We start from the raw sequence: 21431 nt of genomic DNA, 5'->3' as shown, positions 1-21431 counted from the left end.
TGAGAGCCTCAACCCTTTCATATATTTCAGCAAATCCTATAATAAGCTGTTTAAAAGTGTGGTTTAGAATTTCACAATGTGTAAGCAGAATGGGAACATTCTGATGGATAAATGAAGGAGCTCCCTCAAGCGGTTAAAAATATTCTTACATGTTCCACTTAAATGTTTTCCTTTTTAAAACAATATTAACAAAATTACAGCAATGTTAGGTTTAGAATGTAAAACCAGTCATAAATGTAGCATTGAATGAGCTTCTATTTTTGCATAACCAGAAATAATGGTGTGCATTTAAGAGGCCAATCCTCGATCAGGCAAGTGCTACACTGAAAAAAGAAAATAATTTAAGAAACTGTGGAGGACTTCAGCCTGATCTGATAATGCGTGACTGAATTTTGGCAGGAAAACCGAAAAGTAGCTCCAGCAGATATCACATTGTTGAGGATGCCTGAAGTGTTTATAAATTATAAAGATTGCTTTTTAAAAACTCCGGCTCAAGTTTCACAGTTTCTGCTATCATCATGTCAAGATTTTGTGTGTAATTACCCTTGCTCCTCTTTACTCTGCGTGAGGCGTAGAGTTTTCAAAATATTTGGTGCAAGAGATTCAGATCAGCAAACTTTGGAGGAAAGACAGAAGCAGCAGGAATTACACTTGCATTCCAAGCCATGAAGCTGCTGGTTCTGCTGGCAGATGAAACGCACAGGGAGAAACACTCGCATCCCTCAGCAGAGGGCAGTGGTGTCCTTATTCGAACATCACGTTTCGCTACCGAGCTGAAATCATCCTTAAAAAAAACCTCCAAAGCGAAGCCCTGCTGCCAGTCAGCAAGCTTCTGGCTTCCTCTCCCAGCTCAGAAATTCAAATGATGAACTTCTTGCCATGACCAAGCAGGAGGTGCAAGAGCCAACTTAACTGCTGTGATTCCATTGCTGAAAGGGAAACTTGCATTGTTTTTTGAGGGGCAAATAATTTTTCCTCTCCCTACCATTTTAGGCAATAGAATGAACCTTGCCAGCTGGGCTGGTGTAACAATTGGGGTTTTATTTGTTTAAGCTCAGGAGGTTGTTTCCTCAGTATATTTAAAAAAGGAGGAGATCCTTCTTATCTGGCTAAACATCAAATCCTGATAGGCATTGAATCTGTCTCGCCCTGCTAAGCTGAACTGTGCTTTCTGAAGCTGTTCTTTACCCTTTCTGACAAACCAGCTTTCTCCTTCTGTTAGGCTCAGAAACAATTTCATCTGGGTCCCAACCATCTTGTAGATTATCATCGTTCTCCTCGTGACACCAGCTCAAACCAACCTCAGATTTATTTTGCAGCTTATTCTGCTGCATATTAAAAATGCATGAAAACATTGAACTGCCTCGATGAGAGGGTCTCTGAAGTTGTTTCGGCAGGGATACATGGAATTAAATGCACAGTCAGCCCTGGAAGAGTGACTTCAGAGGGACAAGTTCCAGAACAAACAGGTCTAGTTACTGGTATTGACTCTCCTGCATAGAATGGCTTTCTAAATATTTTTGTGGAAACGCAACACTGAACTTGGCCAGTGTCTCCTTCCCGCTCCTACAGGAGCCACTGTACATGTTCCTTGTGACTCCACAGGCTGCCAGCTGTGCTACACAGCTGGGACCCTTCCTTGTGAAGGTAAAACACAGCAGGTGGAGAGCAGACATTTTACTCCTAGTTTAATGACAGCTTACCACTCTGTAGTAGTAATCTCTGCCTCTCCATATTTTATAAGCATGTGAATCCTTTCTCTTTTTCCTAAATAAATACAAACCACTTTGCTATTGCTCTAAGGTGGAGACAACAGCGTAAGCCAGTATTTTTACCAATTCCTTGTCTCCCACTTATTTGTTACAGTATAAACACGCTGACTGCTGATGGACGTGGAAGAGAATTAGTGCTTATGGAATGACAGATCCAGGATGATTCCCAAGACAGCTGTTTGGAGGTAATCGTGTAGTCCTACCTATTCTGTACTTTGCAAAGTGTAGGTTCTGGGGACTGATAACTTTCTATGTGCTTTCATTTTTTTCACTTTTCTAACATGGGAGATTTCCACAGTCTTCTCCACTCCCCAGCTGTGGAAACAGAAGCATATTCTTAGGGCAGGGCATTCATACACAGCTGCAATATATATATATATATATTAATCTTTTAGACTGTCTTCAAAAATAACATTATGAGCCTGTGGGAAAGGTGTGGGAAAGACTTGAAAGCTGTGGTAAAAATCCCACTGAGGTGCTATGGTGAGAACAGACCAGCCTCTTTGAGGGAGTGTGGGATCCTTAGGGTCATCAAGGAGAGATCTTGCTGAGAAATATCACATAGGGCACATGGGGAACACCATGGAGAAGTCCAGGAGCATCTCAATGGCAGCTGAATCATAATGCCAAAAGTGGTTGATCTTTGTAATGAAAGACCCCAAAAAATATGAGAACATGGGGGAAAAAATAATCCTCATCAAACCCAGGATATACGTCTCAGAGGAGAACAAATATCTTCATAAAGCCATGGAAGACTGACTCTCCACTATAAACTAAGAAAGAAAAGAGGTTTTTCACTTTCAGTGTCAGACATTTCCTCTTTTCCACCTAGTTTTAATCACTGCAAAGATAGATGACACGTACCAAAAGTCATCCCAAGCAGGAGACATTTCCAAATGTGCCCAGCCAGCTCTTTGGCTGTTTCCATGGTGATGAGGCAGCGTGTCCCGCTGCTCTCCCTTCTGCGAGCGCCTTTCCCAAGCTTCATACGGTCTGACAACACCGTGCCTGTGGAGCTCCCCTGCCAAAAACTTCCCTCTTCTCTGCTCAAGGCCATTCCCATCTGTTCCTTCCTGTTCTCCCTGATTTTGGAAACACCTGGCTAGAGAGGGAATCCATCCATGTGTTTGCTTCTCTGCCGCAATGATCAGGCCAAGGAGGGATTGCTGCTGGTCCTACAAGTGGAGGGACTGGAGAGGGCAGTGCTTTCCTGCCTCAGAAAGAAGTTTTGGGTGATGGTAAGGGAGAACACTGTAGGGGGCAGGAGCACAGACAAAGCAGAAGGAAAGAAAATCCAGAGTTCTGCCCAGTCTCCCAAAAGAATCGGACTGAAACTTGGCACCACTGGCCATAGCAACAAGTAGAGCAGTAAAGAATGTACAGCCTTGGTACAATGCAGTGCTTATTGAAGGAGATGGATGACAAGCGTGAAGGAACACTTCCCAACCGCTGAATTCAGATAGGTCTGTGTCACAGCTGAGTCTCTGGCAGCTCTCAAGAGCATTTCACTGAAAGCGAAAAAAAATAGAAGTCAGAGTTACAAAGCTGAAAGAGGCGTTTTTGCTATCAGCTGAGGACTAGCAAGAATGGGAGGTTCTGATGGAACTACACTGGGAGGAGAAGCAATCTGCAGGGCTTGCTGCAGTTGATCTGCCTTGGGCTGAGTTGATGTGGTTACAAAAACATCTTTGTGCTCAGCACTATTCCGTTGTTGGCCTAGTGCCTTGAGGCTTACATGCTTTGGAAATATGGATGAGGAGATGAAAACTTGAGCTTGTTTAAAGAATTTAAATCTGAAGATGGCAGGCCCAGGAGAGGGATTCTGAGTTCAGGCATGTAGGTCATGCAAGAGAGGTCTTGTCTTCACCAGCAAGTTAATATGAAATATAGTAAAAGTGTTCCTGTTAGTTCAACCCTTGCCCACACAAAAAAATCCCTCATTGCATAAAGTGGCTGAAGAAACATAAATTGACAAAGCAATCAGAGAACAAGGCAAACCTTGAGTGAATTCACTTCATCCTTTATCACTGCTCTTTCTCTACAGTAGTGACCCACGTTAGGGACCACCATCAAAACATCCAGCAGTGCTCACTCCTCACAGTTTTTCCACTTGAACTTTCCTCAGTGGCTGCTGACTCCTTGCTTCCTAATTGTGAGCTTATTCCCCAAGATACAAAGGGCTTCCAGTGCCTACAACACCAATCACCCACCTTCTGTGCAGAAGTCTTGGGTTTATTATTTTGAAACTGTGTCTAACAAGACCTCATTTTCCTGTTGCCTACTGATCAGACACCAAGTTATGGGAGAATCTCTGGCATGATGCTACTGTAGTCTATGATTTTCGGAGGAAGGATCCAGGCTGAAAGCTTCCTGGTGACATTCCAAGTAAGCTGTCATGAGAAGAGAATCCAACACCCAAGACCTCAGTGCTGAGGGAAAATCAGAGGGTTTCATCTACTCAGAGGAAAAGTGTAGAACTATAAATGCTAACTCAGTAACTCCCCAGGAATGAGCATGTGCCATGCTGAGACTGAATGCATCATTAGCAAATCCCTGAGGCCGGATCTCTATTTCAGACTGCGCAGTATAACAGCTCCAGGGAACACACAACCAGAGGATGCTGATAATTTCACAGTTTCTGCTTCCCTGCGAGGCAAAAAATAGAAGTGCTCTGAAGCTCTTTCCCAGGAACACAGAAGTAACGTTTTCCAGGGCCATCAAAAGCAGAGGAAGATAGGTGTGTTCTCTGCAATCTGGGAGAAAGGGAAGCAGAACAATCTGCTAAAGGAGGCTCATGGCTGATCAGCAAGCTGTGTGGACTGAAGCTGTGGAACTGGTCCCTTGCAGAAGAGATGCTGGGGAGAGAAGGCTCAGGTAGATGGAAATCTCAGAAGCCCGTACGATCCACAGAGGATTCACAGACACCATATCAGTGTCTCCCCTCGCAGCACAGATTAATAATTCTCCTTGTGTGTCTGCCCTTTATCACAAGCAACCCATGGGAAAAACTTGCAGGACAGATGACTCAAGGTAATTTTGTAGTGTGACTGCATCCTCAGAGAGAGCAGACAAAAAGGGAAAGGCAGACAGCCAGGCGGTCTCTCACACACTGAGGTCAAATTCCCCTTTCCGTCAGTCCCGGCTACAGGAAAGTTGAGGACGAGGGAGAGGTACCAGACACGCTCCCGTGTCTGCTGGCAGAGAGGCACCAGGCAGACAAACACACGCTCGTGTGAGCGCAGCCATGTAATCTCTGCTATCAGTGAGACCATGCCCGGGTTTCACTCCTAAATGTCTCAACTTCTCTGCATAGCTCGGATTGCACAGTACATGCCTCGGCTGTGTGAGATGTGCTGCTGGCTCTGGGGAGGAATTATTTCAGGTTGGCTGCAGCTGGGAGCGTGTAGCATGACTTCAGGCCTCATTAGATGCACACTTGACAAGTTTTCTGCACAAACATGAAGGGAAGAATGGTTTTCTTAACAAAACAAGGCTTATGCAGTTGTCCTATGTGTATGTGGAAGGGAGTGTCTCTCTGTCTGCCCCAGCTGTCTTTTACCTCCCAGTAACTTTTGAACCTGCTGGCCAATGTAATACAAGTCAGATGGAGAGACAGAGGTTCAAGAAGTATTCAGTTCCAATGGGTTTTGTGAAAAATTCAGCTTACTTAGAGGACAGTCTTAATTAATGCCCTGAATGGAAGAATCCTGCACATGAACTCAACTTCTATTGGAATAAGAATTTAAGTTGGCAGCGATTGCATCTAGTCCAGTCTCCTGCTCAAAGCACAGCCAGCTTCAAAGTCAGAGGAAGCTGCTCAGGGCCTCAATTTGAAACCTCCAAGGTGTCAGGAATCCACTCTGGACCTCAGCTTCACAAAACAAACATATAGAGCACAACTCGTGTGGCTCTGCCGATCAGGGAATTAATTTTCCCCTCTTTTAAAGAAGATTTAGAAGTGGCAGCCAGCGGTAAAACCTGCAACAATCCCCACACCAGGCAGTCCCTAGGGCTCTGCTTATGTTAAATACATTTAACCAGCAGCCAGTTACTTTATTTTGGCATTCTGTGGCAGTTAATGATTCCAAGTACAAAGGTCAGACTCAGAGACACAAGGCTTTGTGTATCCCATTGTTTGATTTACCAGAAGCTACAAGGGAAGGAGCACTGCTCTGTATGAGTGGGAACTACAAGCTACACATCCAGCCTGACAAGCTAATGAGAACAAGTCATTCATTAACAGGAGACTTGCTGCTAGGCAAACACACACAGCTGGTATGGGAGAAGAATTTGGATGTGAAATGAGACAGTGTAGCTGTTTTTTTCATAAGACATTTCCTATTTCAGCAAGTTTACAGTCTAAATAAAGACCACACAGAACACATTAAGAGCCTGATCAGAGGAAGATTTGGGCTTATGCCTTTTCTGAAAGGTTTGGTAATGAGCAGAGAGGCAGAATTTGCAAAGAGAACAGAAATATTTGCGTGTTTAACAGAAGGAGCAAGTTTTAAATATAAGTGAGATTTGATTACAAATGTATATGCTGCTCTCTTGGGTACCAGTCTATTCTGTGCACACACACATATTTACATTCACAGAAACCCTGTGTGCTTTCTCTTGCTTCAACTGCACAATTACATTTTTCTTCAGAGCAGTTTCACACTTCTGAACATTTTTTAATGGAATAACATTAAAGTTGGAAGCTGAAAAGCATGGCTATTTAATAACTGTGTGAGAAAGGAACACACTGTCATTTGAAAGATAAAGTAAGCACTTACAATTCTTGCAAAATCAAATAAAAAATCCTGCCAAGGAAGAATCTATCTGGACACCGTGGAACGGAACAATAACAATATTTTAGACCAAACTCTGACTCCTAAAGGGATTTAATTATTTAGGAATATTACACAGAGCATGACACCATTCATGGCCAGGGCACAAGTGGTCCAGAGCAAGGCTGGATCCCTGCCATCCTAAACTTACAACACAGAGCACCAATCCTGCAAGAAGTTGTATCCTCAGGCTTCCTTACAAGATCAAAGACTACATTCAGAAGTGTGAACAGCTCAAAACAATACCAGGAGCGCAATCACAGAGGGATTCATTATTGTAACAAGGGCACCTTCAGAAGATGTGGTTTTCACTATGATTTAGAAAAGGGAAATGAAGGTGCTGGGCGAGGTAGGGGGGAAGGAGGTATAAGGGGAGACTAGCAGATGAAGCAAAGAGCATGGAGAGGAAGCACTGCTGATTCCAGAGTCTTAATGGTCTTTTCCTACCTAAATGACTCTATGATTTTAACTCCATCTTATTTTAGCTGCACATCTTAGAAAAACAAGAGAAGGATATTTTTTTTTTCTGACTAATGTAACCTTTATTTAGTTTTAGACTATCGCGGTGGTTATGTTAATTCAAACGCAGCACAGTCATCAGCAGAGAAATCTAAGATGGGACAAGGCTGTTCTCAGAGGCACTGATGGAGGTACTGCAGTGCAGTTTTGTGCTCTGAGGCATTTGCTCTCACTTAACTAAATGTCAGCTCTCTGGATACAAACCTCTCAGGGAGAGGAAACAGAAAACATAGGAAGAAAAGCTTCCATCTGCAAACTGAGAGAACCCTCTCATAATCCAATGAGCTACTAAGATTTCAAATTAGGAATCAAAAAATTAGGCTCCTAAAGATAAATTAAGGCAATCCTGGAACTCTGGTGGCAAAACAGTCCTATTGACCCACCTGCAGCTGAATGCCTAAAAGCCTGAATCATCACCAGCGCTGTCGAGGGACCTCATATTACCTCAGCAAATGTACTTTATCAGTGATCATTGTGCAAGCTTAGTACTAATTTGCAATTCCCAGCAGATGCAGAGACTTGTCATCATTTTTGTTTGGTAGAGGCAACATTTTCCACAGAAAAAGGCAAACAAACAACATTCTTAATGTTCTTATTAGCATACCCTTCTACAGCCTTTAGTGCCTGGAACAGATGCTTGGGAAGGGTGGTGCAGCTGTAGTACTTAGAGAAATATATTGGACAGGAAAAAAATTCCTGAAGAAGTCCCATAATGTCCTTATTGCATCTCTAGCTTTCCTGTGATGGAGGCTGTGAAAGGAGATGGGTTATACCAGCATGGGTACAGCTCCTGCAAAACCTCAGCACAGTCCACGTGCTGCTGTTGGCACTTGATAGACACACAAGGCCCAGCCCCACAGTTGTGATCCGTGAGGGTGCTTAGTTACACAGCATATCTAACCCAAAACACAAGGCCAAATAAGAGGAGAATAGGGATGCCTGAGATGCTGTAGTGAGCTGGCTGTCTCTACACACAGACACACTCATCTTTTCCACTACAACACTGCATGCCCAGGCCCTTTCCTCCCTTCACATGGAGCCCTCTGTGGTTGGCATCGATGTTTAGACCAGTGGCAGTGTCAGAAGAGTGGTTTGGATGAGGAAAAGTGCTGAAGCAGCAGCAAAGACAGAACAAAAGGTTGGCTGCCTGGAGGAGAGGGACGAGTTGGGTGGTGGGATGCAACATTTGCGGGAGTGTGTGTGTGTAGAGTTTTAGTTTATCTATGGTGGAAGAAAGAACAGTTATTGACAGAGGAAACTTCATCTCTCAAGGCTGCTCGTGAACCCTCCTGTGCTGTTGGGCAAAATCTGTTACTTCCTCAGAACGCTTTTATCTTCACAGACTCTCACTGAACAGGCATGAGGGTACCCCAAGGTATCCTGCATGCACTGTACACAAATTCTAATTTAAATCATAGTAATGATTTGAAATAACTTTTAAGACAACACTGAAACAGCACCTATTGTGCCATGACAGATCTGAGCAGACGGGACATTTTAAGAGCTGTCAGTCAGAGATGAAAGAGTGAGCTCCTGTACGTGTTACGCCAAGGAATGACATCCGCCTTTGACACGGCTCAGCACTTACAAGCTTTCAGCACTTATTGCAGAGCAACTAACCTTGTGTCATGAAGCCTTTATCAGATTTTTAAATCTTTCTTTTTCATTTCAAAGCCTTTCCCCAAAAGCCCTGCATGGCTGCACCCCAGAAACCCAGTGGCTGCCTGGTGTCAGGCAGGTGCAGCCTGGGGTGTTAGAGGGACACAGAGCAGCAGTGCCCTGGGCTGTGTCTTGGACAGTGCCCATTGCCTTTGCAGACATCCCAGGGGAGCTACAGCTGTCCTGAGCTCCACAGCCTGTCCTAGCCCCGCAATTAAAGCATAAAAATCCTGACATGCTATGCACAGGTATCCCTGACTCCTGAGAACCCTCCAAAGGCCTCTTAACAAATACTGTAATGAATACATCCCTGGCCTAAATACCAGCCAAAGGTTTAATACAAATCTGTTTCTCTGTGGAGCTTTGATACACAGAAGGTATATAAGCTGGAAGAAGAGCAATGATTACTCCTAGAATTAATTTTCAGGCCACCAGCAGCACACTGCTAGCTATTTTTTCCTAAGTTAAAAACAGGAACTGCCCAATTGACTCAACGCTCGGGCTCAGGAGTCTTCAGTTTATCCACAGGCTCCTTCTGGAACAGAAGCCATACTTCAGGCAGATGACAGCAGCATTCTCATGACACATAGTGCTGAGCACGTAAGACTGCTCAGCCAGCATTTTTTGACTGTGATTTTTGGAGCACACTGTGGATGGGGAGCAAATGCATTGTCAGTGCTTATAAGAAGCTTCAAGAAATGGATATACCATTAATATTTAAAGTCAGTTTAGAGCTGTTTCTAGAAATACCACATTTCTTGTCAGGCACATGACTGTAACCTCAGTGCTGTCTTTGTTCCTTGGTCCTTTTTATCCCTTACTTGAACAGCTCATGAATGGCAGATTAACTGGAAGCCCAAAATCTCCAGCACAGTAACTGTTAGATGCCTTATTAACTCACAGTGCCAGACCTCTTCAGAAGACATTACCTTTGAGAAACAGCCTATTCCTGATGCTTATTGAGGCTGATAACATCACAGCTGATAATAATAGGTAGCATTGGTGCAGACTTTACCTCTTGTCTTTGCATGGTTAACCATGACACTGTGCAGTAACTTCCTAGCTCCTGCTGTAACAACAAGGAACATGTGGCTCAGTGTCATCGGTGACTCAGCAGCACAGAGACATTTTCAGTTTGGGGATTTCTTGTTTCTATCCCCACTGCTGTTCTAGCAGGGGTTCTACAAAGAGCAGTCACCAACCAGGGCATCCCCTGTTTATAGGACGCCAGGGGACCAAGTGGAGCCCAGTCCAAGGGTCTGGCTTGTTTAGCACTGAACCAGCAATGGCTGGGGCGCTGGCTTTGAAGCTTTTTTTACAGGGTACAGCATAGTCTTAAAATACTATTATAAACAACAAAAAACCCATGCTGCAGCCCTCTTCTCCCTGCAACAGGCCTTCTCAGAAAGCCCCTGCCTGACCCCATCCCCAGGAAAGATGGTTCTGTGTGTCAGACAGGTTCCCTGCAGTCGGGCATTAACGTAACCCTCAGTGAGCTGCTTTATGTGCACAAGCTGGGAGAGAGAATGAGGGATTTCATGAGATCTGAGGAATAAGAGCAGTGTTTAAATCCAATTCTCCTTGGTGCACTTACATATAACAGTCTCTTGACACTGGCATCTTCTTTTAAAATGCTAATGGCCTTCCTCTGGATAGTTCTTCATGAGCAAGTAAAAGGCATTAGGAAAGAAAAATAGTATTTCTGTTGATTTTTAACGAGTGGTTCTATCCTACGTGGCAACTGCAAACGGCATGAGGGAGTTCTGTGTTTGTTGTCTCTACAGTCTCCAGAGAACATATATTTTGTTTACAAGGCAAACCATTTATAAATGCCAAACCCTGCAAATTCTGGCTGGAACGAGACCAGGAAATATCTCCACTGCAGAGTTTCCCCATGGGCCAGTTCTGCCCGGGACTGTCCATTCTGCAGGATCACCCTCTCCTCACATCCACATAACCGCGCCCGTACAAGGTCCCGGACTTGGCAACACCCCAGATGGTCCCAGCACTATTTTAAGAACTGTTTTGTTGTGTGTTATTAGCAAGACTGTCTGTAATTTCTGATCTCCCCAACTTTCTTAGTCCGTTAATTTAGTGAGTTAAGGCATTCCAGCCTGTGTCAGAGAACACACCAGCCCAATGGGATGAGCCCCCCCTAATTTAGGCAGAATTATTATTGCAGCAGGGTGCAGTTTGAGTACATGCAACAGTATGGATGGCACCTCATGATCCTGGGAAGGTAGAACATGACCTTAGAATTCCTGTCACTGAAAGCTGACTTTCACAGAGCAATGAGAGGAATGTCTCCTCACCTTCCCACCCCAGGATGGCCACACAGAGGTTGGAAGCCGGATGGATGCAAGTGTTACCAAGCCAATTTGTCACTGTCACATCAGTTCTCAGTGGTGAAGGCATCCAAGGGGAGTAGCATTGTGGCTCATCCAGGATGAAGCAACATTGCCAAGGCATTGCTAAAATGGTTGCTAGCATGGAGAGTGAAATATTTCTAAGTGCCCAGGTCCTCTAAACTGTGACAAGCACCATTATCTTTTGGGATGAAACCTGCTCCCTTCTGCTTTGGAGTGCCTAATGCTGATATTACAGAAGCTGAAAGAAGACAGTTTACTAATTAGTTACAGAACTGAGTGTACGTCCAACCACTCAACGACAATACCCTGCTGCCAACCACACTTGGCCTCCAGAATGAGGTTACTCACACAGCAGTGCCTTCCTCCTCCTCCATACAGGTTCCTGTGGAAGCCTAATGAATCAACCCAGGGTCTGGTGACCCATGGAGATCACAGAATCACAGAATTAGTTATGTTGGAAAAGACCTCTGAGATATCAAGTCCAACCTATGACCGAACATCACCATGTCAACTAGACCATGGCACTCAGTGCCACATCCAGTCTTTGCTTGAACACCTCCAGGGATGGTGACTCCACCACTTCCCTGGTCATCCCGTTCCAATGTCTAATCACCCTTCCTGTGAAGAAATTCCTCCTAACATCCAACCTCAACCTCCCCTGGCACAGCTTAAGACCATGTCCTCTTGGCCCATCACTTTTTACCTGGGAGAAGAGACCAACCTCCACTTGGCTACAACCTCCTTGCACATGGCCCTGGACAGACCCACCACTGCTCCCTCCTGGGAGCACGTGGCCCTGACTTCAGCACTCACACCTGCTCGGGTTTGTAGGTGAACCAGCCTGGCTGTATCCTATAGGGAGAGCATCTTCCTTGGGCTGAGGCAGCCTCGGGGCCACGGCCACTGCCTTAGCCTGACAGAGTTCAAGAAGCCCTTGGACAGCGCTCTCAGGCTCAGGGTGGGATTCTGAGGATGTCCTGTTCAGGGGCAAGGGTTGGATTCAGCGATCCTGATGGGTCCCTCCCAACTCAGTGTATTCTATAAGTAAGAACTTCTTTCCATTGAAAGAGGCAGAGCCATGGAATAGGCTGTCCAGGGAGGGCATGGAGTCTCTCCTGGAGACGTTCCAAACCCACCTGGACGCGTCCCTGTGTCACCTGTTCTAGGTGACCCTGCCTTGCCTCTCCAGAGATCTCTTCCAACCCTTACAGTTCTGGGATTCTGGGATTCTGTGTGCCGCGGCGGGGCGGGCTGGGCTGGGCTGGGCTGGGCTGGGGGGGGTGCGGCCACCTCCCTCGCTCCTTCCTTCCCTCCCTCTTTCCCTCTCTCCCTCCCTCCCTCCCTGGGCGGACCGGAGGCGGCCGCGGGAGCCGCTCCGTCCGCGCTCCGCCGGCGCTCTGTGGTTTAAGATGGCGGCGGGGGCTGCGGGGGCGAGCCCGTGAAGCCCCAGCGCGGAGCTCCGCGGGAGCCGCCGGGTCCGGCCGCGGGAGCAGCGGGACGCGCCTGCCGGGCCGGGAGCGGCGGGATGTGAGCGCGGCCCGCCATGGGGCAGCAGGTGGGCCGCGTCGGCGAGCCGGGCGCGGGGCTCCAGCACCAGCCGCCGCCGCAGCAGCAGCAGCCGCGGGGACCGCGGGGGAGCAGCGCGGCCAGGCCCGCGGGCCGCCGGCGGGAGGCGGCCGGGCGCTCCGCAGAGGGAGGATTCAACGTCTTCACCCAGCACGGTGAGCGGCCGGCGCGGGGGGAGAAGGGGCGCGATCGGCCTCGCTCCCCTCCCTCTTTTGTTGCCGTGGGTTTACTGGCGGAGGGGAGGGGCGGGCGGGGGGAGCGGGGCACACACGGCCCCGGGGGATGCTCGCCCCGGCCGCCGCGTCCCAGGGGATGCTCGACCCCGGAGGAGCTTTATCCCCCCGGAGCTCGGGATCGGCCGCAGCGGGAGCGAGGTGGCACCGCCGGGGATCGGGACTCGCGGTGTTCGGTCGCTGTCACCGCGGCGGTTCCGAGCTCTGGTTTTGTTTACAAAGGTAAAGGTAACATGTGCTTTGTCTTCTTGTCTGTTTGCTGAGGCGTTTTGCGACTTGCCCTTCTAGATCTGCGAGTCTCTATATAGCTCCTGGCAGAGCAAACAATTTCGTTTTGTCTGGGGTGTTATAGCTGCCATCTGATTCTCGGTTGAAGTTTTTGCCTGTCCGCTTCTATTCTTATTGCTGTAAACCCATACGGGAAATGTTTAATGTAACACGATTCGTTTCTGTAACCTCTTAGCAGGATCCTGCAACTTCAAATCCCACTTTGCAACCACGTTTTTTTTATTATACCTATTTGTGCATTATGTTAAGATGTTGCCAAGTTTTGGAAGGTATGATCAACTGAACCCTGTCTGCCTTGACAAGCACGTTGAGAATAGATGTGCGGATGCACCTCTAATCCTAAAGACCTGAGTCAGCTCTGGAGAGCTTGGCTGGCTTGGCTTTAGGTGGAGAGGGATGTCAGTGTTTATACAGAAAGGCTGCTCCTGACAATACATGTTTTCTTTTGCTTAATACAGTGAGAGTAGGCAAAAAGATTAAGGAACATGCAACCAGCCGTCTAAAAGTAAATATCATCTACTGGGACTGCTGACATGTAAGTACCTATCACAACAAGAGCACAGCACTGAATCTGGTTCCTAAAAATCTCAGTGTTATCACAGCTTTGGAGTTCAGGGAGCACTATCAGCTTTAGAACCAAAACAGAACGTGCTGGCTGAATGCCTGACCTACTATTACTAGAATTAAAACGAAGAATTGTTGTTTTATTACATCTCTCAACCTTAGTGTCACCAACTTCACGTTTTACTCTGCCGAATTTGTATTTTTGTACATTAAGAGGTACTTTGGCAAAAACATTCATGTGATAGACTAATGCTGCACAATCACAATGTCAGGAGATCTCAGAAGTTATGCACATACCCCACTTCTTCCAGTGGGGTAAGTCTGCCTGTAGCAGCAGAGCAGAATTGCTGTAGAGACTGCTAAGTGCGCTCCTGCTCATGTCAAACTGTCTGTCCGTGTTTTGGTACCAAGATGACTCTTTGGTTCCTGCTCTCACAAGGCAAGGACAGAAAGGACGTTTGTGGGAAGTACAGTACAGCGTGTGGGGATGTGTAGTGACTTCAGAATACACAGTTGACACTGACTCAAGCACTTCTTTTCATTTCTTGCTGTGTATTTTGGTAGTGATTTAGTTCAGCATCCTGAACAAATCCTTCCAGCTCTTCCCTCTACCCTACTAAATTTTTAAGTTAGAAGGTAGGGAGCATTATTGACATGCAGTGGCAGGGAAATGGAGAGGAAAAGGTTTCTTAAGCATGCATGCAGATCAAGTCATGTGCCCTGCCAGCCCTTCTGCTCTGTCTTGCATAGAACTGGAAGCAAGAATGAGCCTGGAAAGCCAACACACTGAATAAAACTGTTCAGTGACATGTAAAAAGAACACTCACTGCTCGGTGATAACAGTGATGGTATCTTTTAAAATAATTTCTCTACTATTTATGTTGCTTAGGTTAGCTGCCTCAGCCTAAGATAATGGATACAATTTAGGTTTTTGTTGCTTCTGTTATTGTCTATGCAGACTGTAAAGGAAGGTGTGTCAAAAATAAGATACAGTGTTTTATTCTGTTAGGTTATGTAAAAGGGGCGGGTTTTTTTGGCAGTCCAGGTTTTGAGAATTTCAAGGCAGGCTCCAAACTCTTATTCCATCTTGGTGAATGCCTCAGCTATTGTAAATTGTTCCCTGATTCCACGCACATTTTACTAGGAATGAGTAAACAACTCAGTATTGATAATCTGTACTAAATGCCAGCCAGAGGTGGGTTTTTAAACTGTTTTACCTATTTAAATGCTTGTCTTGGGCAATAACTGAAGATATATGTTCCTGAATCTGTAGTTCACTTCCTTTGTCAGAGAAACTGTTTCCTGTGATCCTGACTCTCCTTGTCCGAGGGAATTGCTCTCAACTTGTATTCTTATTTTTCATTTAATGACCTTGCTGCCCTATTTTATTCAACCTGGCTTTCTTTACGTGAGTTATACACTTCTGCTGCTGAGACGCTGTGGTTGCTGGTGATATTATTTGATCCAGATTCCTCTTTTTTAATAATTTCTTTCTGAACCTGACCTCCCATCCTGTCTCTAGGACATGTATTCAGAGTGTATGAAAAGTGATGGCAAAAGCACAGGGTTCTGGGTTAGCACTCTTGGACCAGTGACTAAACCAGCCAGTCACAGGATGAGCCTGGATTATCTCCCTTCCTTGGCTTTCCTTCTCATGGATGTGAGGAAGACAACCTGTTGACTGTGTGAGACCCTTGCAGGTATAAATCCCTGCCTCAGCTCATGTTGGCACATTTCAGACTACACTGTGCCAGGAGCAGACCGTGCTAAGTACTCTTGCCAGAGTTCATTTTGAAGGGTTGCTTCTTCTGGGTTGTTTATGAAAAGGATGGAGATAAACAATGTTTTCAGCCTCAGACCCAATTTGCTACAGGATTTTGAAGAATACCTCATATCAAATAAATAAAGTGTAAAACCCCTTACCTTAATCTACTGGAAACCTGTGACAAGCATTTGTACCCAACTAATTTGAAGTGTAGATATCCTTGAAAAATTGAGAGGTTGAGTTGAGCCAGCTTGTCCCGAGCTTTGCTCTGTTACAGTTGTGGAGCAGAAGCTCTGCAGGAGAAGCACTACAGGCACTCCCCACTTCAGGATGTATTTTTGGAGGAAGCAAGGAATTTGAAGATGTTTTCTGTTTTATGGAAAGAAGAAAGGGATCTGTACTGTGGCAAGCCACTGTTCCCTCATGAGAACAGACACCTCGACTGCTGGGGCTTTGAGCTCACCGTGGTATTGAATTCTGTGAGCACTGCTATGAAATGGAGCAGAGAAGTCCTAAGCAAGCTGATACACCCCTGTCATCCATTAGCTGTGGAGCAGAGTTCTCCAGGATGCAAAAAGATAATCATGGATTTTGCAGTCTTCTGCAATTAGCCCTTCAAACACCCCTTAGCAAGTATTCCTGACACCTAGTCTGTGACTTAAAGCAGGCAATGGATCATCAAGCTTGTTGGTTGCTATTAATGTAGTAGAAAGGAAGAGTGTAAACAGAAGGATTATTCACCACTAGTGTTCCCATGTACTCTCTGTCAGAATTCAGTTGTACCACAGGCACAGCAACTCCAGAGAGAAAAGCTGCAGTGAACAGTAGTTAGGATCAAATTCTTACAGGTCAGTGCAACCAGAAGAGACAAGAAGTGCTTGGTGCCATTATAGGATGAGCTTGCTTTCCCTTCCAGAGAAGGAACAGGGGAGAGAAGAGGGAAGTAGGTTATCTCCTTCTCCCTTTCAGTAGTTTGTTTGAGGAAAGGGCTACAAGCAACAACAACCAACAACTTCCAAGTTGCATGGGCTCTACTTGGCTCCTCGTACGACCTTTGAAGAGTGACACGCTCTTAATTTGCTTTCAGAAGAGCACTGATAACCAAGATACTCTTAGGAATGGTGTTAGCATGCTTTTCATCTCTGAAAAGACTTGCTGAGTGTTGTAGAGCACATACTGCAGGAAAATCAGATTATTTAAATCCTGGCAGGGAAGTCTTTCCAATACCTGTTTGCAATACTGCTACTGTTGCCTTGGTGATATATTTTGGGGTAGTGGAAGGCTCTGCCACACTTGAGCTTTTGATCCAGCAGGCGCAGGACATTTGTTCCCTGTTTTGTTTTCTAGAGGAGGAGTTTAGCAACCTTTTACTATGTGCATCAAGGTCAGGCAAGATAAGCCTATACTTTTAAAAATAAAATTATCATTAAAGCTCCCCTAAGGCAGTCGGAGTGCTATGCCACATGATAAAAACATTCTAAAATAGGAAGAAGCATAAATAACACTGTCCCTTTGAAATTCAGTGAAACTGAAGGGCTGGATGCAGGAAAATGGAAAGAAGGAGAGAAAATAGGGTCAGTTTAACAACTGCACTTTGTGGGCTGCCTAAAATGTTCTTTATTTTTCATCCCAGTGAAATGCAGCAAGCTCAGGCCAGAACTACTTGCCCGCAGACTTTCCTGTCAGTAAATGCCCTGTGCAGATGGAATATAATCACTGTATTCAGTGCCTGACTTTTTGTACTGTAAATCAGAAATCTAGTGGGACCATAATGTATAAATAACTTTTAACTAATTATATGGGGAATAAAGGATAGTTCAGCTGAGCGTCTAGAGGAACATCTCTTGCAGAACATGAAATTATAGACGTGGTCTCTGTTGCATCATTCTCCATGATATCTAAATTATTCCTGCAGATTCAGTTGCATTCAATATTGATTTTTATACCTTGTGTTAAGCTGAGATTTTCACTTACTGTATTTTGCAAATGAGAGGACTCTACCAACTCAACGGAAGGGACAATATAGTACAAACTACTGATCTAATTCCTGCTATGTATTTATTCCCTATGTACTTTGCACGTAGACAGGGAACACAGTCTAAAGAAGGTAAGACTGAAATGAAGTTACTTCAAAATGTTTAAGTCAGAACCAACTTAAAAATCAAATTTCAAAGCCCAGACAGATCTCCAGCTTCTCAGTTCTCCCCATGTAGCAGATGGTGTAGTACAAGTTGTTCTAGCAATATTTCACAAACTTGCTATTGCTTGCAAGAGCAATGTTTTGCAAAAAAAAAATTGTGGGATTTTTTTTGGAAATAAGGACATGGCCAAGCGAACAAATCGGTGGGAAGTGAACGTGTAAGCTCTTGGACACATAAGCAAATTGTTACAAGTGGCTTAAATTATCTTTTTTTAACCTAGCAGCTCACACGATTAGAGTTGGGAAGCAGTTGGACTATCTTCTGGAGGTGCTCTAGCACGGGTGGCTTCAGCCATATTTCATGGCTGCTACTAATTACAGATTCTAGGACAGCAAGCTTGAAATCGTGTTTTCTCCTGTGTTCAGGAGAAGTGACCTGTTCTGTGACCCTCTTCAGCATATGTCATGTGTGTATCTTAAAGCAGGCCAGTCCTCACCAAAGTCAAACCCTACATTTTTGTTTTATGGCTAAAGCTTGACAATTGCTACTGTGATTTATTGTAGCCTGTTTTTCTTAGTTGTCATAGCTTAATGTTTCCAATATACTTACTATCCGTAAACTATCATGTAAATACTGCTGACAGCTGACTAATTCACACTCATAAGAAACTGTGTCAAAATCCAGCTAATATAAGCCAAGAGACAGCAGTTTGCACTTACTCCAGTAGGGATGTGTGTGGAAGTTATTACAAGTAATACAGTCGGGTTTTGTCTAGTGACGTGCTGAGCTTATTTTCATCTGGTTGTATTTCAGAAAGCCAAGGATGGATGACTACAGACCAAAGCCTCACCTCCATTCTAACTGTTTCAGAGTCTGATATCCCAAATCCCTGCTTGCCAAACCATTAGGAGTGCTTTCACCAGCATGTAATTACGAGTGATGCAAAGCTTGCACTGCAAATGGCCCCTGGACTGGCTTTGCAGGTGAATCTGCAGTGTAGGCTTAGAGTTCTCTCCTTAACAGCAATCAGAAAAGTATTTACTGACAAATAAATATTTCTCCTAGTTGTTTGGACCCCCAGCAGCACCTTCAGCACAGCAGGAGAGGAACAAAAGCTTGCACTGAGTGGAGTAACACCGTTGACTTGCTGGGTCTGAAGTCATGTGTAAAGTTCTCTCACCATTACTGCATCATCCCTCACATTTCTCTGGTTTTGTGGTTATGAAATACTTTATTTTAAAGGCTGATCTTGGTATTACCCATAGAGATTATTCTCCCCAGAATAAGTGACACTTACAAAACCATTGAGGCTTCCTGTTGGTAACACTGTAAACCACAACAACAAAGCTTAGTTATATTACCCATATCTGCTTAGGAAGTTGCATGTGCTTTGTGGGCTCTCCATAAAGACATGTGCATCTCCCAGAGCAATTGCTTGTCTGCAGCTGGGTATAAATTAACTTTTTAATAGGTGGCTTTCAGTATCAGCTAAATCAGCACAGGCATTCTGAAAAGCAGCCCAAAAATAACTGCCTTTTTTTGAGAGGGGGACAAAGACTTCACTAAAAATCAAATTGGTTTTATTTCAATCTTCTAGTGCTCTTTAAAGGCCAGTTAAACGTACTTCTTTTAAGACTGAACTTTTTCAAGAAATTCCTTTCCTCTTCTCCTGTCCTTCCCACCCAAACATTGTCTTTAGGATCCTAACATTATTCTGATATTTCTATTAAAAAAACCTATTAATAAACTTAGAGCTTTGATTATGTTAATTTGGAAGTTTTCTGTGACAATGGTGATGTGACAATTGGGACTACAATAATGTAGGAAAAGGAGCACTCATTTTTCTGTAGGACAGTTCTGCATCCCTCATCCTTTAATTTGATAATGCTGCTGGATTGGATTTTGGTTTTGTTATTATTTAATACCAAAGTGAAACTGTAGTAGTTTCTTCTTATTAGAAGTATATATGGCAAAGACATAGGAAGCATCTCCTGCTGCTTTTGGGTCAAATTAGGAATCAAATTAGAGTTCAGGAGGATAAGAACATTCTGGATCTGTGACCCTGTGCACCTCCCAATCTATTTCTCCTTCCTTTCTCCCACGATAATCCCAACAACAAAGCATCAAGTATGTCTTGGCTGTTCCTATTTGTCATCATCTCAGCTAACGTCACCATGGCTAATTTTGAAACAGGTGTCAGGCTTGCTTGTGGTTGAAAGAAATCATGTGAGTATTTGCTAAATGATATTAATATTATACATATTGGAGCATTTGGCATCGATCACGAAGTATTCCTGGTTTTCAGATTCTCTGTTCAGTTAGACTCATAAATTTGTGGAAAAGTTGGCTGCAGAGAGCAGTGGGCCTCACAAACACACCAAAACGGACAGGAATTGCAAAGTGGAGAAACATTTCCCCATCTGTGCACGCTCCAACATGGCCCAGGGTAGAAGCTTGTTCAAATATTGTCGTATCCAAGTAGATTAGTATTACCTCCTACATTAACCCTAAATATCAGGGGTCTAAAAGGTGTTTACAGAGCACAGGTCTGTCTTCTAGACAAAGCCCCAAAATATTTGTACCTTCTAATTTCGTAGCCCCTGGATTGTGAAGATAACCCTTCAAACCCAAGCTGGAGTGTAAATCAATATGATGAGGCCTTCCTTAGCTTACAGGGTCAGCTCAGTTTCTCAAGATTATGTCCAAGCCTTTGCTGCTCAGAGTTGGTTTTGCTAACCAGCAGTGTCAGGGAGTTAACAAGACTGTTCAGTTTTACTGCTGCTATTCAGAAACCCGTGGGAGGCTGCACGACTGATGAGAATATCAATTTTGTGCTGCTGCTGCTCAGGAAAGCCAAGAGCAGAAGTAGAGAGAAGATACAGCTACACTAGTATTCCTGAAATTTACTCAGTAATAGAAGAAAGCTGGAAAAAATTATTTAAATTAGCCTTGAAGGAGTTTTATAGGAAATAGTTTTAAAGTGTTGTTTCCCATCCAGCAACCGAATATGTCAAAACTGGCCAATTAATGAAACTATAGTGACTGTTTAGCAACAAAATAAAGTCTGTTTATGCAAACTTTTAAAAACTGATACAAGTTATGTCATCTAGGAAGAAGGAAATGGGCTCTTCTAAGAAATCTGAATAACCTTGAAGATGTTTTGAAATAGTGACATAGCTTCCTTCCTCCATTTAGTCACTGAGAACAGCAGAACTCAAGGTTATATTGACCTGAGCTGTTTTGCATAAACATGGACTTACTCATTCCTTGTGCTTAATGTAGTTTTTCCTTAGAAGACAGGTTTGAGTATTAATACTTTTTCTATGTCCACCACTCCCTTCAGTAGAACTGAAAGATAAATAGTATCCTTTTACTGAGAGCCAATTTGTGGTTCCTTTTCTCTTGTAAATTAAGTTTTTTCATCTATAAACTGGCAAATAAAAATACTCAGTCTAATAGTTGGCAGCTCCCGGGCTCAGATTTAAAGTGCTTAAGTTAAAATAGTAAATTCTTAAAGCTTGAACTGTAAATCACTGAGTGTCCTACGTGTGCTGTTTGGAAGATTGTTATTAATAAGTCAAGTCTTATATTGAGCCTGTGTTTCAAAAGTTCTCTTACAGTGGCAACTTGATCAAAGCATAAAGACTGGGGTATAGGTGAGACCTTGAACAGATGCTCTGAAAATGGTTTCTTTGAGTGATCTCACTCAATTCTGGTGTGTTT

The 21431-nt window shown here is 44.3% G+C and overlaps 1 protein-coding gene and 1 long non-coding RNA gene across 2 annotated transcripts in view; both read left to right on the top strand.

Annotated features, from left to right (window-relative positions):
- The window catches only part of LOC113998149, a 48643-nt gene extending 37463 nt beyond the window's left edge, over positions 1-11180 (top strand). Inside the window, exon 3 of the long non-coding RNA XR_005564579.1 lies at positions 1867-11180. This is a non-coding gene — a long non-coding RNA (uncharacterized LOC113998149). The remainder of the gene's footprint in view (positions 1-1866) is intronic.
- Positions 11181-12539: 1359 nt separating this feature from the next.
- The window catches only part of ABL2 (ABL proto-oncogene 2, non-receptor tyrosine kinase), a 46583-nt gene continuing 37691 nt past the window's right edge, over positions 12540-21431 (top strand). Inside the window, exon 1 of the mRNA XM_027740663.2 lies at positions 12540-12872. Within this exon, the coding sequence (XP_027596464.1) occupies positions 12695-12872 (178 nt within the window). The 5' untranslated portion in view covers positions 12540-12694. The remainder of the gene's footprint in view (positions 12873-21431) is intronic.

The sequence above is a fragment of the Pipra filicauda genome, unplaced genomic scaffold (assembly GCF_003945595.2).
Source record: "Pipra filicauda isolate LSUMZ 115617 unplaced genomic scaffold, ASM394559v2 scaffold114_size2234877_pilon, whole genome shotgun sequence".
In the NCBI taxonomy this organism is placed as follows: Eukaryota; Metazoa; Chordata; class Aves; order Passeriformes; family Pipridae; genus Pipra; species Pipra filicauda.
This window is presented reverse-complemented; position numbering and strand designations above follow the sequence as displayed.